At 47.1% G+C, this 24,912-nt stretch overlaps 2 protein-coding genes across 2 annotated transcripts; one reads left to right on the top strand and one right to left on the bottom strand.

Moving 5' to 3' along the window:
- The first annotated feature begins 482 nt into the window (after positions 1–482).
- Positions 483–11,790, top strand: LOC142813886 (uncharacterized). Its single transcript, XM_075891847.1, has 3 exons — positions 483–982; positions 4,307–4,649; positions 11,532–11,790. The coding sequence occupies exons 1-3, from the start codon at positions 612–614 to the stop codon at positions 11,601–11,603; spliced, it is 786 nt and encodes a 261-aa protein (XP_075747962.1). The 5' UTR covers positions 483–611; the 3' UTR covers positions 11,604–11,790.
- Positions 11,791–18,813: 7,023 nt separating this feature from the next.
- LOC142814341 (uncharacterized) lies at positions 18,814–24,558 on the bottom strand. The gene is made up of 3 exons (XM_075893025.1): positions 24,494–24,558; positions 21,791–22,751; positions 18,814–19,050 (listed from the first exon to the last, which is right to left on the bottom strand). Exons 1-3 carry the CDS (start codon positions 24,556–24,558, stop codon positions 18,814–18,816), a joined length of 1,263 nt encoding a protein of 420 aa, XP_075749140.1.
- Positions 24,559–24,912: the final 354 nt, after the last annotated feature.

Below are 24,912 nucleotides of genomic sequence, written 5' to 3'. Positions count from 1 at the left end.
CCACCCCATTCTTATTTTTCTAGTTACTTCAATCTCATGGTTCGGCTCCGCTGTTATTACCTGTCGAAACCATTGTTCGTGGAGTAGCGTAACGATACCAAGAGCAACATGGCTATTGTAGGCACACATTACGCACTTCATTCTCATTTGAACAGCAGTCAATAATCTTCCTCTGTTTGGGCTGATAATCATCATCGTTGGAGAACGGAGGTTTGACAATGGGGAATGGAGGCGAAAATGCGGTAGGCCTGTGTGCTCAGATGTGGGTGCACGTCGAAAATCCCCAGGTGGTCTAAATTACTGGAGACCTCAACTACGGCGTTTTTCATAATCACAAGATGGTTTTGGGGCGTGAAGTTCTACATATTAGTCAATGAAATTTAAATATTGAGAAGATCCGACGCTTGACGCGCTCGCGCAGTGTCAGTGAAAATGCGAAAGAAGTGACGGCCAGGCGCGCGTCGCGTGCCCGTCACCTCTCGTGCCTAGCGCAGCTCGTTCTGCTCATTCGAACGCCGCAGCTTGTACGACGGGGTGCTTGGCCCGCTGGGCTGACGACCACCCAGACGTCTTGAAGATCGGGAGGCAGCGTTGCGTATAGCAGCAACATCATGGACCCGCCCGAGCAGAAGTGCGACACCGCCATGAGCCCCGGCGAGGCAGCGCTGGCTGCTACTGGCAAGCGGTGTGTGTCCACGCAGTCGCAGTGGCCACTGACCGCCGCTGAGCCACCGACGTGTCACAGGTGCCAGTCCGAGATGCCCGTTCGAGGGGAGGCCGCCAGGACCTTCGGCCCGCGCCAGCAGCAGCACCATGGAGACGCCGCGGGCGACGCGTCGGACACGAGCACCGACATCACAACCGAGTCGTCGGACACCTCGTCCAAGGCGACCTCGGTGACGGGTGATCCCCGCTGCTACGGAGACTTCCTCAACGAGGAGGCTTGGCTGGATCGCATGCTGGAGCAGCTCGGCTTGCCCAGGTGGGGCAATGGCTCGCCACAAGGCGTTCGCTATGCTTGTATACGTGTCGTATGATTATGCGGATTTCCAGATGACTTGGAAATTGTTGGCAATTAAAATAGTTATATCGTGCATATTATTACCTAAGCCAGCCCTATCCGATATAGAAAAAATAGGTGAGCGAGTTTATTTGCTTTCACAATGAAGTGAAAAGGGGGCCAGCACTGAAACGAATGCAAAAGACGAGACGAAGACAGCACATGCAATATACTCACAACTGATAATTTTATCGAAAACATCCCTTATACGCAGCCAGTACCGTGTCGGATATATCACCCATCGCTCTTTATTCAACATTCCTCCTTAATAAGGCGGTCGCCACATACCCGCTGTCTAATGACACTGTAGTCGGCAGTAACGAATATCCCTCTTTCACAAAAAAAAAGTTCCTATCCAACATATTCCTCCTACTTTGCTGTATCCTGCTGACGTGAGCTTCTTACATCGCATCTAGACAGGTATATAGATGTATACGATAGCATACGTACTTAAAGCGTTATCACTGTTGCGCGAGTCTGTCTATTGTCGCGTTTCAAATGCCCCGTTAGGCCGTCGGGGACTAATCTGTGATGTCGGGGCCCCTTGAAGGCAGAATACGATGCAATTTTAGGGGCAAAGCTCCTTATGGCGTGGCTTGGGCGTTTCTCGTAGTACGTAACCACCAGTGGCACATACTCGAAATAGGTATAACATTTGACCTCCAGGGTGGTGCCGGTGAGAAATTTCTTCTGTGCGTTGTTTAACAATAAAAATAGTGCTCAATGTACATGCCAATGGCTGCTAATGGGGAATGAAAGACAGGAGCATTCGGCTTTTAGTCAACGCGCACGCTGCGATCCCCATTAGCAGCCATTGGCATGTACATTGAGCACTATCGGACAAGAAAGGGTTGCTACATTATACTCGCTGGGTGTAACCTCCTTAGTTTTAGAAAGGTTTACCGAGCGTTGAGCCGCAGGGTCATGAATACATTGAACTAGTATATACCATGAATGAATTCGAGGTGGTTAAAGGGGGAAAGCAGATACGAAGCGCAAGCCGTAAGAAATTGAAAGCTGAATCCTCCTGTCTCTCATTTCACATTAGCAGCCACTGGCATGTACATTGAGCACTATCTGACAGGAAAAGATTGCTACGTTATACTCGCTGGGCCTAACCTCTTTGGTTTTAGAAAGGTTTAGCGAGCACTGGGCCGCAGTGCCATGAATACAGTGAACTAGCATATACCATGAACTCAAGGTGGTTGAAGGTGGGAAGTAGACACGAAGCGCAAGCCGTGAGAAAGTGTGCGCGTGCCACCTCTCGTTTAGTCCTTGGAATGTCCACTGATTGGTGGTGCTTCTATATGGGGAATATATAATAAAAAGATGCGAGATGGTGGGACTTGAAGTGTTGAATAGATGGACGAATGGACCCACAGACAGATGCATGGATGGACGCATGAATGGACGCAGGGGCGGATGCATGAACGAACGCAGGGACGGGCGCACGAACAGATGCATGGACGGTTACACAGACGGACGCATGGACGGACGAATGCTTCGCCCCACTCTCCATCATTCACTCCGTGGATATGCTGCCATTTTTTATACCCACCATTTCTATTCTTGGATATAAAAACAGCACGAAAATATAGACAAAGACGGAATAAGAGATGACAAGGTGCTAATAAGCGCTAATCAGCGTCTTGTCGTCTCTTCCGCCTTTGTCCATATTTTTGCGCTGTTTTCACATCCAAGCATAAACCACCAAATAGCCCAACTGTCGCTTTTGCCAACATTTTCATACCAGTTTAATCTTCATAGCTGCTTGCTGCCCATCGTATGAATAGTTTTCGCCTTCATCAGAAAAGCGAGTAGAATCTCAGCTGTTGAAGGACCATTTTACTCGACCCCTTTCCCTACGGCTTACATGCGTGTAACGACAGAACCCATTTTTATACATGTACATATACATTTTTTATATACGTCAGTTGAAGAAAGATAGCCTCAAACGACACGTGCAACCTTATACAACACACAAGACAATAGCTCAGGAGATCTGGAGTTGCGAGCGATAGTTTGGGCACGAATTGGTTGATAGGAACGGTTGAACGTCCCAAAACCACCCTATAATTATGAGAGACGCCGTAGTGGAGGGCTCCGGAAATTTCGGCCACCTGGTGTTCGTTAACGTGCACCCAAATCTGAGCACACGGGCCTACAACATTTTCACTTCCATCGGAAATGTAACCGCCGCAGCCGGTATTTGAGCCCGCGACCTGTGGGTCAGCCAACAGCCGAGTAGCTTAGTCACTAGACCACCGCGGCGGGGCAGTTTGGGCACAGATTGGGGCTACTAAGTTTTCTTTGCAGCGGTGGTGTATTGCCTGAAATAAACTGGTCCTCTCCAACGGTGCATGTGCAACCAATGCAATGTGTTGGAGCTATCTGCACAAGCAGATGAGCTTTGTCGGAAAACGAAATTCAATTTTGCTGTTGTCATGGTATCCAAACTTTTGCTCGCGACTGTACTTTCTTCCGACGTGACGTTCTTCCGTAGTGTCCGAACGAGACATATCCGTGGAGCCAGCTAACCTTTCGACAAGTACATTATTTCAAAGCAACACATAAGGCAAAACAAGACGACACAACGAAGTCGGGCCCCAATGGGCATACTATCCTTGTCTTGTCCTGCATGTTGTTGTCCTGATGCAGACAAGTTTTTTTTTTTTTTAGTCATTCACTAGAGATTTACCTTTTTTTTTTCAACCACTTACGCGCACTTAATAAAGCACAGTCAGACATCACCTAAGTGAGGGGGAAAGCGGGAAACTTACTAGAAATAAGCTCACCTCGTCCAAAGCCAAAGAGGCGAGCCCGATCAGTCTTGGACCGTTCTTTTCGCCAAGCGATTGCGGAACGCCCTTCACAACACTGAAAGCCGTACTTAGCTGCATTAGCGCATAACCCACTGATGTAAATGTTTGGCCGCATACTTTGAATGACGGCCAGACGCTCGTCCACCCATTCATTAACACCTATGCTGCGCGCAAGAACCAAGAGCCTTACTTGAAGGACGATTGACAAGAAGACGGGAACTATAGCAGAGGGTGCAGCAGCAGCGCCACGCTTCGCTTGCCCCAATTTTCTCGATAAGGATAAGGCTCTTTGAATTTTTATATGCTTGCCCCCTTACACTTTAGCATTCTTTTTTATTTGTGTGCTAGTATTTCTATGCTTGAAAGTACTCGTCTCACTGTAATGACTGCACAGTGTGTTCTTCTTGCACCTCTGAATGCGCAGGCCGTACTACAACGAAAACCCAGTGCCGGCCACCGCTGCTGCTGCTGCTGCTGCTGCTGCTGCTGCTGCTTCTGCAAACGCCGGTGCCGTGGCCACGCTGGCTACGAGCGGCGAGCACCACGGTCCACCCAGCGAGGCCGAGAAAGAGCTGGCGGAGCTGTCGGCCGAGGAGTACTACCACAAGGAGCTGCGAGACGTGCTCTGGACCATCGTGTCCCTCAAGCTGGACGACATGCGCGTAGCCACTTCGCAGATGCGCGCCGCGTGGAAGTCTTACGTGCGAAACTCCAAGATCGTCGACGATTTGATCCTGAACAAGGATCGCGCTGTCAGGCAGCTCAAGGTGAGGCAATCACTGCATGTCGGGTGGTGCGTACGTGAAAGGCATGCTTGTAGGACGCGGGGCTTGCGATGCAACATGCCCTACATGCTACATTGGCGTGCGTGGGGTCATCAAAAAAAGTCCAAGTCTCACAGCAGTGCCACTACCCTGCTTCTTTCGAAACCATGCTATGGCCCCTTATATGCGATCAGTACGCAGTGCAATGACGAGGCATTGGGGGGGGGGGGGGGGGGGGGAGGGTGAAGGGGGAGGTATTACATGAGATGTTAGGAGCAATAAGTAGTTAAGACGAGGTATTTGGGGGAATCATGAATTCAGACGAGGTATCAGGGGTAAGTATGAATTCCGTGTCTCCTCCCCCCTCGTGAACTTACTTACAGCGCAACACAGGAAAAAATACAGGACAGGGAAGGAGCAAAAGAGAAAAAAAAGACGGCGCTGACTCACAATATTGAAAAAAACGGGGTGAAAAGTATATATCTATATATATATATATATATATATATATATATATATATATATATATATATATATATATATATATATATATATGGGTACTGGCAGCCTACATCACAACATGCGCCGAATACGAGGTGCACCGAGGTAGCGTTATCACACTCATGGCAATAAACAGGACGTCCTGTTTATTGCCATGAGTGTGATAACGCTACCTCGGTGCACCTCGTAATCTGCGCATGTTGTGATGTAGGCTGCCAGTACCTATATATATATATATATATATATATATATATATATATATATATATATATATATATATATATATATATATATATATATATATATATATATATATATATATATATATATATATATATATATATATATATATATATATATATATTATACTTTTCATTTCGTTTTTTTCAATAAACAACAGTTGTGAGTCAGCGCCGTCTTTTCTTTCTCTTTTGCTCCTTCCCAGTCCTGTAGTTTTTCTGGTGCTGCGCTGTAAGTAAGTTCACGATGGATCCTAACCAACTGGCCCAACTTACCGTCTTACTACCTCCTCCCCCCTTCCCGGGAATTAAGGCGCAGGACCATGTGTACACGTTAGAAATAGTCGCAATTACTATTACCTCACTAGATTTCATCAGACTCTTTCAGGTCCCGGCAATGTGATCATAAGAAACTTTGGGGAACCTAATAAAACTCGCTCAAAGCGGTTGAAACTATGGATGCTATCATTGTACGATGGGTCCTGTGTCGCACTGAAAATAGAATATCGCCGTAAGACTTCTGCTTAGTACGTGCTTAAGTAACACAATTATTAACGCCTAAGTAGCGTGCTGAAACCCTGCAATGAACAACTCTATCGCGATCGTTACTTTGGTGAAACTGACAATATTGGTGTTTTACTTTCGCAGCTGTTTAAACTATACGTCACACGCAGATATTGACACTTCGCTGAAGTTCCCTACGCATCTGCCGAGGCGTCCAATATTCAACGTTACTACGCTTTGTTCAGTTTTTTCTTTCTTTTTTTTTTGCTAGCATCGTCTCAGAATGAGCACTTTCACTCATATGCTATTCTTTCGAACGGCGACAGCTGAGGACTGGATGGGATCATTTACTGTAATGCGCACGTCGACGCAGCTTTCAGACACCTGCCTCCAGCGACTGCACGCTTCCGCCGGCTTCGATCCGTGCGCCTTCATAACGCGAGCAAATTTTGTAAGAAAACAAGTGCAAACCAGCAACGCAACAAAGAAACGAACACTCACAGAGGCGAGGATCGTAGTTTGCGAGGATTGAAAGTCGTAGTAAACTTTCGCATCGTTTGAGACTAACGCTTCTCTTTCGCGAATGCGCAAGGCTACACAGCTAAGCACCCCGGGAACCAGCTCCGCGCTTATAAGAAAACAAAGAAACATAATCCCGTTACGCGAGCATTTCCTATGCAACGAAATCTAAGCAAGCAAGCAAGCTTTTTTTTTTTGTTTTCTTATATCGTCTGCGAAAGCCGTGGTATTGACTTTCGAAGCAAATCGAGGCGAGCGCTGAGCGATGTTGTCGAACAGTGCAATCGGAGAAAACAGCTCCTTTAATTGGAAAAAGCTGCTTCTGTTTCCTCCGTGACCTGGACGCATTAGGCTCCGTAATTAAAACGACGCGAATAACAAAAAGGGAATCGAGTTCCCTTGCAACGTCGCGCTGATTGTGTAAGGACTGAAACAATGAAATGTCCTTACGAAAAAAAAAAGGAAGGGTGAGGGGGGCGAGTAGGTTCGATGCAGGGAATACGAGAAGCGGCCATTTTCTATTAATTCTCCACCACGGTGACAGATGGTGGATATTTGTAACGTGAATCCTGTACTTAGACGCCGGAGAGGAACTTCAATTATTCACCCAAATGAACCACTCTCCTCTCCCTCAGCCCGACCTCCCTCTGCCCCCTACCTATAGGAAGACCAGGACACGTATCGAATATACACAAACATCAAATGAAAGCTCATTATAAAAGTCTTGCGCTGGTCACCGAATTCTTTCTTTCGGCGCCGGCGCGAAATAGCACGTCTGCGGAAAGAAACAGCGAAAGGAACATGACTAATGAACTCTGCGTTAGCCCGTCTGAGCGGTGCATAGTCAGCTAGTTACCACAAGCGATCCTGGCATTATTCTTTCGAGGTTAGCGCTGAACTGACAAAATAAGGGATCGATGTCGCTACCAGCTGCGCTGCATGGTTTGTTCGTGTTCAAAAACGGTGGCAGTCGATTCGCGTTAAAACTATTATAGATCTCGTTTAAGTATAGCACGATCTAAACATGCCACTTTGTCTATTCAACCATCATCATCATCATCATCATCATCATCATCCTGACTACGTCCACTGCAGGACAAAGGCCTCTCCCATGTTCCGCCAGTTAACCCGGTCCTGTGCTTGCTGCTGCCAATTTATACCCGCAAACTTCTTAATCTGGTCTGCCCACCTAACCTTCTGTCTCCCCCTAACCCGCTTTCCTTCTCTGGGAATCCAGTTAGTTACCCTTAATGACAAGCGGTTATCCTGTCTACGCGCTACATGCCCGGCACATGTCCATTTCCTCTTCTTTATTTCAACTATGATATCCTTAACCCCCTTTGTCCCCTAATCCACTCTGCTCTCTTCTTGTCTCTTAAGGTTACACCTACCATTTTTCTTACCATTGCTCGCTGCGTCGTCCTCAATTTAAGCTGAACCCTGTTTGTAAGTCTTTAGGTTTCTGCTCCGTACCTAAGTACCGGCAAGATACAGCTGTTATATACCTTCCTCTTGAGGGATAGTGGCAATCTACCTGCCATAATTTAAGAGTGCTTGCCGAATGTGCTCCACCCCATTCTTAATCTTCTAGTTACTTCAATCTCGTGGTTAGGCTCTGCGGTTATTACCTGCCCTAAGTAGACATAGTCTTTTACAACTTCAAGTGCACTATTACCTATCTCGAAGCGCTGCTCCTTTCCGAGTTTGTTGTACATTACTTTCGTTTTCTGCAGATTAATTTTAAGACCCATGTTTCTGCTCTCCTTGTCTAACTCCGTAATCATGAGTTGCAATTCGTCCCCTGGGTTACTCAGCAATGCAATGTCATCAGCGAAGCGCAGGTTACTAAGGTATTCTCCATTAACTCTTATCCCTAACTGTTCCCATTCTAGGCTTCTGAAAACCTCCTGTAAGCACGCGGTAAATAGCATTGGGGAGATTGTGTCCCCCTGCCTTACACCCTTCTTGATTGGTATTCTGTTGCTTTCTTTATGAATTCAACCATCAATAATAGCGCAAAGACTGTACAGATGCGCCTGCAAGGTGCACACGTTTGTTTGCTTACCGAATACAGGAATCGATTAGAAACAACCGAGAAAGTACGCGGTGGAAATGTGTAGCCTTCGCTTTCACCCGTCTTCAACATGATAGCATCAATTATAATGCGTAAGCGTAATACATAATCCCTTGTTGCAAGGTATAAGTGCCGGTCTTTCTACTCTTTGCTTTGGAGTTATATCTACTGTTAAGACAAAGACATGATTCCATCGGCAGGCTAGCTCCGTTCTTTTAACAGCGCGGCAGTTTTTGGTGGAAATTTTTATGTGCAGGGACCGTCACAGATCGTACATCGTAGTGGGATCTACCCAAAGAAAATGGGGTAAATCAAACTACGGAAACGTGCCACTCCTCCCACCAGGCCCACTGCCCCCACAACTCACCGCTACGCCCACAATTGCTCCCGCCACTGCTCCGACTTCAGTCGCCCACTTCATTCCATTTCATTTGACCCCGATGCACGTGACTAGCTTCGCAATTTCTCCATTGTCCACCACGCGGAGCTAGCTGAATTTTAACGTGATTGTGTTAGTGAGCCCGTTTCGAAGAAATTCGCATATTGGCGTCGATGTCGCGTTGGTGTCGTGTCGGTGTTGGAGTCATTGGTTGAGAGCAAGAAAAAAAATTCCGTGAAAGTCATCGAGAAAGACTCCAATCAAATGAATAATAAAATTCTTCGGTCTCAAGTGAGAACTGAACACAGGCGGTCCATTTTACAGGTAGGTGTTCTACCTACCACAGGTCCACGCTATTTGTTGAAACTGTTTCAAGAAAAAAAAAATGCTATATGAATGCGATGTAGTGAAAGTAGTCTTCCTAACGCATATGGCGTGGAAGGAGCCTAGAATCGCACCGGTTGTCAAAACATGAAGTGCGCAAGGAGGAGGTGTTTTACAAAGAGCTCAGACATATTCAGTCACCACCAGCTGCAAAAGCACCAACAAAGTGAAACTGCGGAGGTTCGCGTGTTGCCTCACAGTACGCATAGTGGGCACTGCGCCGATTCGCAGAAGAAATGGCGCAGTGAGCACTTTAAGAGCTCTATTTGCAGTACGCATTCTAGAACACTTCGAAGCTGTATATAGGTGCACAGTTAATTCGATTCATCACGGCCCGGTTGAGGCATGCACTGAAAACCGAAGCCAGGCGAGCGATTGACAAGGTGGTGTGCACGGGGCTCGATTACGCTATCGCGTTCCGTTAGTGGGCGTGAAGCTGAAAAGTGTAGGGCCAGCGCATACCATGCCTGCTATCTATTCCCTTCGAGCGTGATATCTACTGCGCGCGTCTCTATAAGGCTTCGTTTTTAAAGCTTTCACGACGCCGGTGTTAGCCGAGTGGCTCAGCGGGCCTAACGAACGAGCGAAGATGCAAACCGCGCATGCGCGGCACGATGAGCGAGCTGCTCACCCGCTCACTTCTCCCACTCGGTGGAGCGTGCGAGCTCGCTCGACAGCAGCTTCAACCGCGTTCAACCGCTGAAACAAGTGGAGAATTCGCTCGACTATTCTCCCTTTTGTGATGCGCTCGGCTGGCCCCTCCGCTCCTTCACTGGCACGTACATGTACATACAACCGCAATGTGCTCAACTAGGGGATGTAAGCGATTGTGCGCTGTTACTCGATGCTCGCTTGACACAACCGTAAGTGAAATGCCAGGGGTAACACAATATATATCAAGCGAAAAACTTAACCGCGCAAAGCTAACCTGACTAGTGAATACTATACTCGTGCGAAGAGCGCTGTACTCGTGTCTTTCTCGTCTATCCTTGCGCGCTGCTTCGGAGAAGCATTTGCACTAACCAAACTCTATGTCCTGTTGCTAGTGAATACTAATATTGTATCTTATCTTAAAGCATTAGGGCTAGGAACGAGTATATCTGACGTATTTGATAAAACCTAAGGTTTCCTGAGTAAAATGCCACTTCCTAGATTTTACACGCAGAAATACGAGTACACCTCTACACATGAAGGGATGTCAAATATTCTTGCTGTAATATCATTGTCTTCAGCATTGATACATACGTGGTCTACGGGGTCAGTTGGTATGACAGTTATTTGTCTACGCTGTACTCTTACACCAGGACAAAACAGAGCAGAGGAGTGTATTTAGTTAAGTCTTTCCGTTTTCTTCTGGTGTGTGCGCCTAACAGCATAGCGCAGCAAAAGGGTCAGCACTGGTTCACGGTGTTCATTTTCATCAACTGTGCAAGTACGGCATCTTGCCCCGCCGCGGTGGCCTAGTGGTTAAGGCACTCGGCTGCTGACCCGCAGGTCGCGGGATCGAATCCCGGCTGCGGCGGCTGCATTTTCGATAGAGGCGGAAATGTCGTAGGCCCGTGTGCTCAGATTTGGGTGCACGTTAAGGAACCCCAGGTGGTCGAAATTTCCGAAGCCCTTCACTACGGTGTCTCTCATAATCATATCGTAGTTTTGGGACGCTAAACCCCACAAATCAATGAAGTGCGACATCTTTAATCACATTTGACGAATGACAATTGTTCCCGTTGCTATCGCCCATTGGACTGTTCAGATTGTTCGAGATATTTCGATTAGCGCAGAAACAGAAGAAGACAGGGGCGTCGCGAGGAGGAAAAGGGCTAAAGCCCCCCCCCCCCGGATATGTTTAGTTTGGCTTGCGTATGTATACACCCCCCATAGCAAAAAATCTTTGGCTACACCCTGGGAGCGGAATTTCAACTTTCCACAGCGTTTGGTTCTTAAGTTCACATTGTTAGAGTGCTGCGCTGTAGTAGTGATGCTTTATACGGACATTTTTTGGCAGAATGTGACGCGCACACAAACAAGCCCACTATATATATATAGAAGAAATGGCGTGGAGAAATTTACTCGCAAAATTTCATGGACATGTACCCAAGGTAAATTTTATCGCAACAAATATATTTCTCAGCTGAAACACCCGACTTCCCGGTTAGTGTTCTACCCTTCTTCATGCATACATTCGGGCATAGGCTTTAACCGTGCACACATTATATAATGATCGATGGTGAGCTCGGATAGCTTCTCTCATTGCGGCGAAATCTGAAGCTGCCGTGCTTTTGCAGGAACAACTGATCCAGCTTAAGCTGGAGAATAAGAGCCTGCGTGAGCGTATCTGCGATGGACCACAGTCGTAAGCAGTAGCTCCATCTGGACCACCCAGTTCCGGGCCAAGAAGTCCAAGGCCTGAGACGCCACCTGCCGAAACCCTTAGAAGTCGGGCCAGCAGTCTGTGGTTTTATTTTTTTTTGTCTCTGTGTGTTGTTTTTTGTTGTTGTTGTTCTTTACTTTTACAGAAATAAAAGTTTAGCTTGTTAAGAAAGAGTTGTCAGCACTGACACATATTCATTGCATTTTATTCTGCAGAGATGAATCTTTCGTTTTGTTGCTGCCTTGCATACAGTCTGCTATGTTCACCCGGTTTAAATACAAATCATACTCCATTTGTGTGTGTGTGTGTGTGTGTGTGTGTGTGTGTGTGTGTGTGTGTGTGTGTGTGTGTGTGTGATGCAAAGCATTTCGTCGCGTACTGCCGACACCGTGAGCATTTCCATCTGCGTAAGTTACATGGGCTGGGAAGGTTGGCAAGTTCGCGGGTATAAAGTGGCAGCAGCAAGCACAGAACCGAGTTGGCTGCACGAGGAATGTTGTAGACATGAATTAAGAGAAAATACCATCACGTACGACGTCAAACGCTTTCCTGCAGACAGGTGTGGCCCATATTCGTACACCATGAGCCACGGTATGCGGATATACACCACAGGTGTTGGACAGTTTTATTTACGGAGGAACGGTGAGAACGGGTATTGGTGCGACAGCGTTAGTAAAAAACAACAAACATCAGCAGCTTTGCCCTAATGAATGCAGAGAAATGTTATTGTCCCAGCAGGAATCGAACCCCATCTTTCTCCGCGCCAATCAAGTATTCTACCGCAAGGCCATGCCAGGACTCGGAACGGCTTTGGAAAACACCCTTGTGAAGACGCAATGTCGGTGACACACCAGTTTTAGTCGCAGTACTTTACAACAATTTATATACATAATTTTATAAACATTACATATGTGGTCCTGTGATACAGGCGTCACATCGGGTTCACGTCAATTTTAGTTAAACGCCATTCGCTGGGGCTAATCTACTCGGCATTATCCAGTGGCATACTATTCTCGCAAGCCCTAGCGCTATATTGTAGCTTATACGCTTCCGCTTTCGGTAATACCAATGCAGTTCACAACATCGTTACGCAACTGTAAGCAACCAATTATATAAAGCATGCGCGACTGTTTAACGACATTTCCTAAAGTAAGGTAATCTTTTAACGTATTATGTTTAACGTAAATTTCGTAACGTAAATTTCGTAACGTTTCGCTAAAAAAAAAAGAGACATCACACCACAGTCAACGTTCCTCCACATATTTTGCATGGCATCGATTCCCGTAGTACGTGGGATCTGCCGATTTTTTTTCACATTGAGCAGGACAGCTGTGTGCTGGACACCGGTGCCTGCGGTGGACGACTTTGCCACCAAAATCAGCGGTCATCTTTTAAAACAAAATGTGGAAGCGGGCTAGTTGCTATACTTTGTCTCAAACTGCTGAGGCGCAAAAAAGGGCAACAACAGATTAAGAGAACGAGGAAGAACCTCGTTGCTCTCTTAGTCTGTTGTAACCCTTTTTGCACATCAGCTGTTTGTAAAATCTTTTAAAACCTTTTTTTTTAATCAAATTAAGGTCGCACTGAACGGGCTTTATTTCAGTACCTTAGTAATTATGTATATAGCACTACTAAAACCAGGAAAAGAACTTTGGAATTCCACATCGTCAGCTTCAGTTTTGATTAGTCTATTCTGAAGGTTCTGACAGTGCATACAACATTAAGAAAAAGTGCTCTCCTTGTCATTCATTATTTGTCATGTCGCCTTTTTGTCCATACACTGGACAGCCAAAATATATACTGTGTATGGAAAAGGCAAAGCTGCGAAGTTGAGAACACGAAAAACAAGGACTACACAGACATCAAATCGCATCAAGAAACTAAATTTAATGAAGCGAAATGGCAAAAAAAAAAGAAAGTTGGGGGGCGGGGGAGAGGAAACACACAAAGTAGAGGGCGCTGTGGACAAACCACGCATGAGTCAAACAGGGGTTCTATAGATATGTATTAGGTAAAACGCGTGCATTCGTCTAATTTAATCATTACGTTTCCTCTTCTTCGTATCTGTATCAAAGATGGCACTTGTTTAAAATGGATATCTGCGAACTTGCCCAAGCTAGAACCTTTATAAGCTACATTGCTTCTAGAAAGCAATGAATTTGGGCACGGATTGGTGCACGAAGTCGTTGCTTTAAAGGGAACACTACAGATGCGCAATTTACTGATACACGTCTTTCTCTCGCTCTCTCTTCGCTGTCCCTTTAAAGGGGCCCTCCAACACTACTCAAGGACCCCTGTTTTCTTACTTTTCTTTTTAGCTACGGTTAGCGTATACTGAAGGGTGGATAAATTAGTGCAGCCTGAGTGGCAGCGTTAGGGACACGCAGTTCAAAGTTATTCACAAGAACACTCAAAATACAAACAAAATGATGTCTACTTTCAACTCGATGATCGCGTGGCCACCTGCTCACTTAAACTGCGGTACGCGAATGTCGGGAATAACCTAGTCGGTCTTGCATGTTGGTTAAACAGCGCTACAGTTACAAGGGTACGCTATGCCAAGGAACACTCGCGGAATGTGCACGAAGCTTGCGATGCTGTCGTTTCAGGCATCTTTCGTACATTGTAGCGCTGCTTAAAGAAGGTACGCGAACGCTCCACAAAAGGGGAGATGCCGCAGATATACGCTAGAGCTCCACTTCCTCTACCGCGGGGCCCGCAGTTCCGGGGACGGTTCTGTAGGCTGGCCCGTCGTTCCGCGAGACGCGTTTGTAAATGACCATTCCGAGGGCAACGGCTGCCGCCGACACCATCAGAATGCACAGCATGGCAATTGAAGAGCCGAGCCCGGATGAGTCGGTGTCTCCACACGTGAACTCGTATGGCCTCAAGTCACCCACGGCACGACCCTCACGCTGAATGGCGCCGCACATCTGCGTACACGAGTGATTGTCTTCGATGAAGCATAGTAATCAGAGGTGACGCGCTTGAATATGAACGACGTCACTGCAGTGTCACAGCAAGGAAGGAAGGAAGGAAGGAAGGAAGGAAGGAAGGAAGGAAGGAAGGAAGGAAGGAAGGAAGGAAGGAAGGAAGGAAGGAAGGAAGGAAGGAAGGAAGGAAGGAAGGAAGGAAGGAAGGAAGGAAGGAAGGAAGGAAGGAAGGAAGGAAGGAAGGAAGGAAGGAGGAAGGAAGGAAGGAAGGAAGGAAGGAAGGAAGGAAGGAAGGAAGGAAGGAAGGAAGGAAGGAAGGAAGGAGGAAGGAAGGAAGGAAGGAAGGAAGGAAGGAAGGAAGGAAGGAAGGAAGGAAGGAAGGAAGAAGGAAGGAAGGAAGGAAGGAAGGAAGGAAGGAAGGAAGAAGGAAGGAAGGAAGGAAGGAAGGAAGGAAGGAAGGAAGGAAGGAAGGAAGGAAGGAAGGAAGGAAGGAAGGAAGGAAGGAAGGAAGGAAGGAAGGAAGGAAGGAAGGAAGGAAGGAAGGAAGGAAGGAAGGAAGGAAGGAAGGAAGGAAGGAAGGAAGGAAGGAAGGAAGGAAGGAAGGAAGGAAGGAAGGAAGGAAGGAAGGAAGGAAGGAAGGAAGGAAGGAAGGAAGGAAGGAAGGAAGGAAGGAAGGAAGGAAGGAAGGAAGGAAGGAAGAAGGAAGGAAGGAAGGAAGGAAGGAAGGAAGGAAGGAAGGAAGGAAGGAAGAAGGAAGGAAGGAAGGAAGGAAGGAAGGAAGGAAGGAAGGAAGGAAGGAAGGAAGGAAGGAAGGAAGGAAGGAAGGAAGGAAGGAAGGAAGGAAGGAAGGAAGGAAGGAAGGAAGGAAGGAAGGAAGGAAGGAAGGAAGGAAGGAAGGAAGAAGGAAGGAAGGAAGGAAGGAAGGAAGGAAGGAAGGAAGGAAGGAAGGAAGGAAGGAAGGAAGGAAGGAAGGAAGGAAGGAAGGAAGGAAGGAAGGAAGGAAGGAAGGAAGGAAGGAAGGAAGGAAGGAAGGAAGGAAGGAAGGAAGGAAGGAAGGAAGGAAGGAAGGAAGGAAGGAAGGAAGGAAGGAAGGAAGGAAGGAAGGAAGGAAGGAAGGAAGGAAGGAAGGAAGGAAGGAAGGAAGAAGGAAGGAAGGAAGGAAGGAAGGAAGGAAGGAAGGAAGGAAGGAAGGAAGGAAGGAAGGAAGGAAGGAAGAAGGAAGGAAGGAAGGAAGGAAGGAAGGAAGGAAGGAAGGAAGGAAGGAAGGAAGGAAGGAAGGAAGGAAGGAAGGAAGGAAGGAAGGAAGGAAGGAAGGAAGGAAGGAAGGAAGGAAGGAAGGAAGGAAGGAAGGAAGGAAGGAAGGAAGAAGGAAGGAAGGAAGGAAGAAGGAAGGAAGGAAGGAAGGAAGGAAGGAAGGAAGGAAGGAAGAAGGAAGGAAGGAAGGAAGGAAGGAAGGAAGGAAGGAAGGAAGGAAGGAAGGAAGGAAGGAAGGAAGGAAGGAAGGAAGGAAGGAAGGAAGGAAGGAAGGAAGGAAGGAAGGAAGGAAGGAAGGAAGGAAGGAAGGAAGGAAGGAAGGAAGGAAGGAAGGAAGGAAGGAAGGAAGGAAGGAAGGAAGGAAGGAAGGAAGGAAGGAAGGAGGAAGGAAGGAAGGAAGGAAGGAAGGAAGGAAGGAAGGAAGGAAGGAAGGAAGGAAGGAAGGAAGGAAGGAAGGAAGGAAGGAAGGAAGGAAGGAAGGAAGGAAGGAAGGAAGGAAGGAAGGAAGAAGGAAGGAAGGAAGGAAGGAAGGAAGGAAGGAAGGAAGGAAGGAAGGAAGGAAGGAAGGATGGAAGGAAGGAAGGAAGGAAGGAAGGAAGGAAGGAAGGAAGGAAGGAAGGAAGGAAGGAAGGAAGGAAGGAAGGAAGGAAGGAAGGAAGGTAGGAAGGAAGGAAGGAAGGAAGGAAGGAAGGAAGGAAGGAAGGAAGGAAGGAAGGAAGGAAGGAAGGAAGAAGGAAGGAAGGAAGGGATGTCAACCAGCTTAGGATAGCCAGTATGCTACCCCGCATAGCATGGGACACTCTCAGAGAAAGGTGGGATAAAGATGGCCGCAGCACTGCAACGCACCGCATGATATCTCAGCTGCATGGGTGGTTAACATGCACTAAGAGCTCACGACACGTGAGTTTCCCGATTATTTATTTTTTAATTATTTATGTATTAATTAACTAATTAAGTTAGTCGAACTATTTAGAAGCTAGAGTTAACCACGGGCATCGACAGTGATGAAAAAACAGCATATCCACAAAATGAATGTTGATTAATCAGGCAAAGCGTCCATTCGTTCGTCCATGTGGCCATCCATCCGTGCGTCCGGACACACAAGCACACGAACGGACAGAATGCACGAATGGACGGAGAGAAGGACGGACGGACAGACCGACGGATGAATGACCACCCGGACGAACTCACGAATGGACGGATGGACGCATGGACGGACGGACGAGACAAATGGAATCACGGACGAAAGAACGGACGGACGTATGGACGGACGGACGTACGAAAGAACGCTTCACCCACTCATCATCATTCACTCCGTGAATATGCTGTGAAAACCTCTAACGCCATCCAGTTATCTTATTCCCAAGGACATATACACACAAGGACATCTATTTAGCAACTTATAAACTAAAGGTGGCTACAGACTACTACTACTATAGAGGGGGGGAATGACCCAAGGCCTAAGGAACTTCGCCTCTAATGATCACCATCCGACGATGAAGGCGCGATATCACAAATTGACACCAAAAATAGCTAAACTTTGTGCGACTTCATCATGATGTCACTATGGCGTCGAAGCCTTGCATCGCATAATGACTACATTTTCTCTTGGTCAAATGAGGGCCGATCATGGATGCAGTGGAAAAATGGGTGAGTTGTATAGAGCTTACAATGTCTCAGATCACGGAGGCAATTTAAAACCATCCTAGGTACAGAAAGCTTTCGGAAAGTTGCGGGTGAGGATCGACACATCGGCTGAGAGGAAAAAGAAGACGGCTTTGGCCTTCGAGTCACCGTCTCGGGCGAAAGCACAACGCCTCCTCAGAGTTCGGTTATTTAGAACTATCTTTGGCTTAAATGTATTGGCGGGCCAGTTACTAAGATATTACAGCATATGGCGGCGCACACCAGGTTACGCAAAGAACACGCACACAAAGGGACGACACAAGGAAGGAGGTAAGGAAACGCTGAACTTTAATTAGTTGAATTTTGACCACTTGAAGTTCATTGCTTGTGTCGTTCCTTTTTGTGTGTGTTCTTTGTGTAACCTGGTTTGCGCTGCTATATGCTGTAATACCTCTGGCTGTGCGAAACAACGTATAAGATATCTTCATGCTTTTTATGTGCTGCCAGTTAACGCACGCATCAGAAAAAAAAAAAAAGACACGGTGATGCGCATCACCCTGTGTTGTGTCTCGTTTTTTCTGGTCCGTGCCTTACCTGGCAACGCATCAAAAGCATGAAGACGAATCAACTAGCCCCTATTGCCACCTCGTTAGAAAATATATTCGTACTTTGGTATTTTATTGCTAGATTGATTGATTGATTGATTGATTGATTGATTGATTGATTGATTGATTGATTGATTGATTGAAATGTTTTCAGGTACAAGTGTTTTGAAATTATCCCTATTTTACTGTTCTTATTTTCTTTCTTTTCCTGAGAGTTGCAGAAATGCGTTTCTTTTGATTAATTAAAGTTCACAAATGTCTTTTCCGCAAATGGTCTTTTACACGAACCTGTTTATGCATTGTACGTTTTATTTTGCTAATTTACTTCTTGCTGCAAAAAAAAAGGCCGGGGGGAGGGGAGGCACCGACATGGTCAAGCCGTTAAGTGGCTTTTCGTCTGTTTTCTTGTTATCTATAACAGAGGGGAAATCTAGTTTAAATTGATTTATTGATTTATTCTTGATATTGAATGATATTGAATCAATATTGAATATTGATTGAATTTATACCAAAGCAACACTTCGCAGTGAGAGACAAGCCACTTGAATACACCGCTGGGATTTCAATACATCGCTTCTGAAATCCCTGAGCACACGCTCCAAAACAGTGAAGATTAAGGACAAAGCGCAGCAAAGAACGGTGCTATAAAATGAGGAGACAGAAATAAAATATTAGCGAACAGGCGCTTCTGAATATTTTCGCCGCAGGATCGTGGTCGGATGTCGAATCCGCTACGAATCTCCCGTACGCCGAATGCCCCTTAAAAAGGATTTAAGAACTATAGAGAAGTTCCGCACCTAGGCCGGTGTTCAGCTGGCAGTCGTTGCGCCAAGCTCGCCATCCAGCTGAGCCGACAGTCGCATCTCCACGCGTTCTCGCTCAGGTCCACGTCCACGATCTGGTTCCAGTCCAGCAGCTTCGGGGACAGGCTACGCAGGCCCGTGTGGCGCAGGTAAAGCCCGCTGAGCTGCACGCTTCTGTTGTTCTCTGCGTCGTAGAAGACTTCCGGTTCCAACTGCGCGTCACGCGCGTGCAGAGTTTCGTATATAATGTTAGTCCGCAGTGCATACTATTTTGAGCATACGGGAACGCACGTCAAAGCACCCTCCCGACAGAGCAGCTGCACTGGCCACTCACTCTAACGGTAACACTAGGATCACCGTTGATGCTGCGACGATATCAAATGGAAGCTGCGTCAGCAAGCCATTCATTGCACCAACACATAAGAAGCTGGAATTCACCCACGTGCGATGTCCTTTTGTAGTATACAGCCACAATTTTGGATTAGTTTGTTTTACCACTCCTCTGCATTGACAGGTGTAGATGCAGTCACGTGTCTAAGATATATATTTGTGTGTTGCTGTACTAAACATCAGCTGGAAGCTTTTACTGGTCCTTGTCGCTTCCTTGCTGGCTGCGTACATCTTGCGCTGAAGCTTTTAAGTACGCAGTACCAAATAGCAAACTCCCACAAATTGCTTCCTCGTGCACGCGTCGTTAGGCAAGTGCGGACTAAACAAGAAGTATAGAAAAACTTACTTGCAGTTTTTTCGCATCTCTCTTATTCGACGAAAAGTAATGAAAATAAGTTACACACGTGAAAGCAATAGCATTTAAAGGACCTTCACCAGCCTATGAAAATACGAAAAAAAAGTTGGCTGACCCCTCTGTCTAGAAATCAGTATAACACGAATGTGAAGCTTGTTTCACAGACGAAGTTGAGGGTTTATCGTGCGTGGTTTCACCAAAAGGGCGGAGGAATGGGCACTACAGCAACGAATTGTATTGTCACGCGAAAGAAGGCAAGCAGCTCGAAGCTTGCAGAGCGCACCTCGAGCAAAAAGCTCGCGCGAAATGAGCACACGCAGGACGAGTGCGGACTAACAGCTGTTACAGCTCGGGACTTTAAAGAAAGACGCCCAAAACAAACGCACACGTATACACAAGGCGAGCGCGAACCGTCCGAATTCTTATTTCTTCGAGTGTTACCTGCGCACTGCTTTCGCAAACGCGGCCGTGGCAGGGAGCGAAGTGACCTTCGTGCTCTCTTTTACCACTCTAACTTCGAAGCAATTTGCGGTGGAAGCACAAAAGATACAAAGCGGCCTCACCACGCGCGGACGGGCAACGCCTTGTGGAGGTGTCCTCTCAATGCAACGCGCGGGGCGACAATCCTTAGAGCGCGCCCAACGCTTACCCACCGCTAAATTACCCAACGCGTGTCCTTCACGCCATCTCGCTGCTGACGACAAAAACGCGCCCGAGCTGCTGAGCTCTGAGGACCATAACTGAACGCGGTCTATGTGAAAATGGCTGGCCGTTAGCAAGCTGTTTAACGTATGCTTCGTGGCCTAGTGGTTTCACGCCGCGCGCTGCGGAGCGAGAGGTCATTGCCCTGAAACCCGGCTACGAAACTTTCTTTCTCGTTTTTTTTTTTGTTTATCATCTGTTAGTACGTATTTTACAACGTCACGTGGAGCCGTGGTGGACCCCAACATATAACGCTTGCGTGTTAAAAAACTAGAGCACTTTTTTTGTGTTTCAAGTCTTTCTGGCGCACTTCGTGACGCAGGAAGTGATACCCGTGACTTCCATATATGCGTGCGAAGTCTATGATTTGGAAACTATCATCATTTGCTGTCTCAAATCAATAAAGTGAGTATAACGCCGCTATTCAAGGACACGACATTGTATTTCAATGGCTGCCGGGTCACTGTGGGATCAGCGGTAACCACATCACCGACAGCGCTGCCTGATGTGCTCACGATGGAACGTCCACACTGCTCATACATTTGTCAATAGTCGACGCGGGAAGAGAACTTAATCTAATCATGCACAATGTCACGCTTATGATTTGAAATTCTCCACTGAATTCAACATGTCGCCAACACAAACTCGAGTCATTACTCTAACGACACCTGCCATCAAAGATTTCACGACGTGACACTGCAATGCTGTGGCGGGTCGTCGTAACGCTTACCAACTCATTTAGTCATCGCATTTATGTGGCTGATTCATCAAAGTGTTGTAACTGCAGCTGTGTAGACACTATTGAGTATGCCTTGTTCTACTGTTTCTAATTTGAGCGGAATCCCCGGACTCTCCAGTGGGCCTTGAGGAGACTCGATGACAGAACATTTGCTCAAGGAAAGATCTTAGGAGCATGGACTCCGAGTACATCAGCCCAGAAAGTCACACGAGCCTCCTACAGCTCTTGAAGGCAACATCACCGAGCGATCCTCTCTGAAACCCTGCAGTATGTATGTGGGACGCAATTTGCCTCTCCTTCTCTTCATCCATCTGTTTCGCTCCTTTATTCCCTTCTCCCCATGTGTAGGGTAGTAAACTGGAGGTAGTCTTGTTGATCTCCGTGCCTTTCATATATTTCTTTACTTTATTTCTCTCCCAGTGGGGTTACCATTAAAAATCCTGACTCACCACCGTAAATGCTCTCTGTATCACTGTTATAGGACCCAAGGTATGACTATGGATCGCACCACTCCCTGATCATGTCTTTTTTTTTTCTGGTTATGAAGGATTTCCGTCTCTGCTGTCACTCGGTAAGATAACATCAAGCGGTTACAAGCAATGACGTATGATTAGAAGGAAACGACGTTGAATCTATTAAATTAATAAACGAGCAGTTTTCCGTAATTAAGCTCTAATGTTCATGCTATAGGATGGACTGGGTCAACAACCGCAACTTAACCAAAAGTTAGTCTTACTCATAGGTTTCATATAAATATCTTGACTACCTCCGTCAGCAGAGGATTGTAGCTCAAGTGGAGTTCCTTCAGGCGTGGCACTACTCCGAAGGCGTTCGCCTCCACCTTGCTCAGCTTGTGTAGGTCGTTGAGGCGCAGCGTACTCAGGTTTGGCAGGTCTTGCAAGTTCCAATCGGTGATTACTTTGAACGGATTCCTGCTCAAGTCAAGTGACCTCAACGACTTGAGGCTCCGTAAGCTCTGCTCGGGCACATCTTCAAGTTTGTTGCCTGCCATCCCCAGAGTCGTGATGGCGGGCACGAATCCAAATGCATTAGGAGGAAGCACCAAACGATCCAAGAAGTTCATCTGAAGCTCGCGAAGTTGCGGCAGTGTCGCGAAGGCGTCACCCCGCACGAAATATATAGGATTGTGATCCACTACGAGTTCCTCGAGATTCGTCAGACCCACGAAGCTCTCGCCTCTCAGGACTCGTATTCGGTTGTAGCTCAGGTCGAGTGCCAGGAGCGTGCTCAGTCCTTCGAAGGACGAGCTGTTTACGCTTTGCACTGCGTTGTTGGCCAGGGAGAGGGACTTGAGTCCCGACGTCGCCTTGTCAGGGTTACCACTGCCCGACGTCCACCAACCTTGCGAGATGAAATCTATCTTGTTGAACGACAGGTCCAGCCTCGAAAGCGTCGGCGCAACTGCGAAGGAACCTGGCTGGAGCTGCGTGATGCGATTGTGCCTCAGCGACAGAGACGTGATTGGCGCTGGAATCGAGACTTCCTGGAGCTCGGAGGCGTTCCGGGCCGAGCAGTCCATGCTCTCGTGGTCCGTTCCTTGAGGGCAGCAACGGTACTTGCTACAGAATGCGCGGTAGCCACCAAGAAGCTCTTGCTTCTCAAGTCCCGTCGTAGGGGCTGCAGAAACGTGGCATGATGCTAGAAGCAATCCGCAGACATACCCCCGAAGCCACGCTGCCATCGTGCCGGCGTCGAAAGGGCCCGACCTGCGACATAGAAAGCCCAACAGGAAGTTCAAGCAGTAAAATTGAAGGCATGTCAGTCCAGCACTGTATCGGGAGCTGAACGGGCTGAGGTATACATTCATTTTTAAATAAGTGAATGACTTCCACTTCGCTTACTTTTCTGCGACAGTAAACAAGTCACTGTTTGTGATTCATCAGGATGTCGCTAACCGCCTAGTGCTAGGTGTTTCGTCGGGAGCATTCTTTCCTATCACCTATTGCTAGAAAGAAAACTGGATCTAGAGGTGAGTGTTTGTGACAGATAGGGGAAACGGAAAACGCAAGAAAAACTTGAGCGTGGCGTATATCAAAGACTGCGACACGTGACTATGAAGGAAAGAAATTTTCGTAGTGCAATTTCGCACATACATCAATATTGTTACGCATGCCTGGGAAGAAAACGAAGATGGGTGAACAGGCTGGCTGCCCGAAGCTGGAGAAAGAAACAAGAAGACGACACTGCGATCATCAACCTGTTGGCCGCTCCGGCGCTTCTCTTCGCGACCAAAATGAACGGCCCCCTTCAGCCTCCTTGTGCGTAATAATATAGTACAGTTAGAGTGTTTTGGTTATCTTATTCAAAACTACGGGGCTTTGTCGGAGTGCATGCCGTATTATATTCAGTACCTCTTTAGAGACGCAAAGGTACATACAGTGTGCAAGTGGAAGGAGTCGTTGTAACGCGCTTTGCATCAGCAGCTACTATCGGCATGACGTTTTTGCACGGAGAGAATAAAAAAATTCCGTGCACGCACGCATTAGTACTATGTTTATGACGGGACAGAGAGAAAACTAGATTCGCACCGCATATTTCTCTGTCATTTCTTTTTCATTTCATTCTTTATTGATCCAGCTTTAACCCTTTATTCATGTGTTGTAGTTCAAGGAACGAATCTGCGGGATAGGGGCAGCTATACTAAATGAATAATCTTTTCGCCTTAAGAATAAATATAATTTGAAATGAACAAGCAGAATATAGAGAATTACCTTTACGCAATGAATGACGACGTCTTTAAACACCATTATTTTTTTTTCTGACACAGTGTTACCAACGTCTTCACTGTCACTTGAATCGGGCCGCTCGGTCGAATAGACTATACACGAACTGAATCGGAGGAAAACAATCTTCACGAGATGCCAGCGCGGAATTCATGTTTCTCTGAAACTTTTTTCAAGAGTGTCGCTGCAAACTAACGACCACTCTTAAATGCACGGAACACGCAACAACCAAGCGGAACAGTGAATACGAGCTCAGGGCTTTTAAATGTGTCTAGTAGCGTCTTTGAACTATCTCACTTCCTAATTGTGCTCCGCCGCTCAGCTCTGTGAGGCATCCGGTAATTCGACTTAGAGTAATGGCTAACAGAGTAGAGTAGGAGATAAAGTAGGACACCTCTAGCCCAACGGTTCCGTTCTAAACAACTACACGAGCAATTTGGCAAATCACGCTCTCGGCCAAAAACACGAAAACCGTATACGAAGCAGCAATTTGGGCGATAGCCACGCGGACGACCTCCGATATGACGGTGATTCCGCGAGATTCGGGCGATATTTCTTCGCCACTAGTAAAGATCCACGCCTCTAGCTGGGCAGCCGATCGAGCTCGGAGATCTGTGACGCTCAATAGAGTCGACCAGAGCCATTCTATTCCCGGTGGGCTTCCTCCCCAACCACGCGGGGCCGAGTTTTCTGTCAACTTCAGCGAGTTGCGCGATGAGTCGCACCGACGCAGTCGTTTCCGCGACTCGTTGACGTTCACAGCCCGAAAGACTCGGCGAGCAGATCTCATGGCCCCTCGGTTGGAAGAATGCAAGAAAACTCGGCGAAATTTCCCCCGAGACTGGCGGGAAATTGGGCGAAGAGAAGAAGTCTATACAGCGGCAGGAGCGGCGGTAATCTCTCGAGCGGTGCTTGAAAAATGAAGCGTGCTGGGACACGCCGGGGATCAAAGAGCTTCGACTCGTGTGGCTGCAATGAGCTTCACCTTGCCCTTCCTCTGCCATTCCGATCCCCAGACAAAGCGGCCGCTCACGCAGAGTCCCTATTCAGCCCTCTATACTTGATCACGAGCCTTCAATATAAATTTCCGCGTCACGTATCAGATAGCGTAAGAACTACGCTGCATATTAACATGACAGTCGTG

Source organism: Rhipicephalus microplus, chromosome 4 (genome assembly GCF_043290135.1).
Source record: "Rhipicephalus microplus isolate Deutch F79 chromosome 4, USDA_Rmic, whole genome shotgun sequence".
Taxonomy (NCBI): Eukaryota; Metazoa; Arthropoda; class Arachnida; order Ixodida; family Ixodidae; genus Rhipicephalus; species Rhipicephalus microplus.
The sequence above is the reverse complement of the archived record's forward strand: the minus strand, read 5'-3'. Positions and strand labels throughout refer to the sequence as shown.

Excerpts from the sequence above, each read along its gene's own strand:
- LOC142813886 (XM_075891847.1), top strand. The coding sequence starts at position 612 with ATGGACCCGCCCGAGCAGAAGTGCGACACCGCCATGAGCCCCGGCGAG. Across the intron at positions 983-4,306 it reads GAGCAGCTCGGCTTGCCCAG|GCCGTACTACAACGAAAACC; the intron begins GTGGGGCAATGG and ends CTGAATGCGCAG. Across the intron at positions 4,650-11,531 it reads GCGCTGTCAGGCAGCTCAAG|GAACAACTGATCCAGCTTAA; the intron begins GTGAGGCAATCA and ends GTGCTTTTGCAG.
- LOC142814341 (XM_075893025.1), bottom strand. The coding sequence starts at position 24,558 with ATGAGATCTGCTCGCCGAGTCTTTCGGGCTGTGAACGTCAACGAGTCG. Across the intron at positions 22,752-24,493 it reads TCGCGGAAACGACTGCGTCG|GTCGGGCCCTTTCGACGCCG; the intron begins GTGCGACTCATC and ends TCTATGTCGCAG. Across the intron at positions 19,051-21,790 it reads ACAATCCTCTGCTGACGGAG|TTGGAACCGGAAGTCTTCTA; the intron begins GTAGTCAAGATA and ends CGTGACGCGCAG.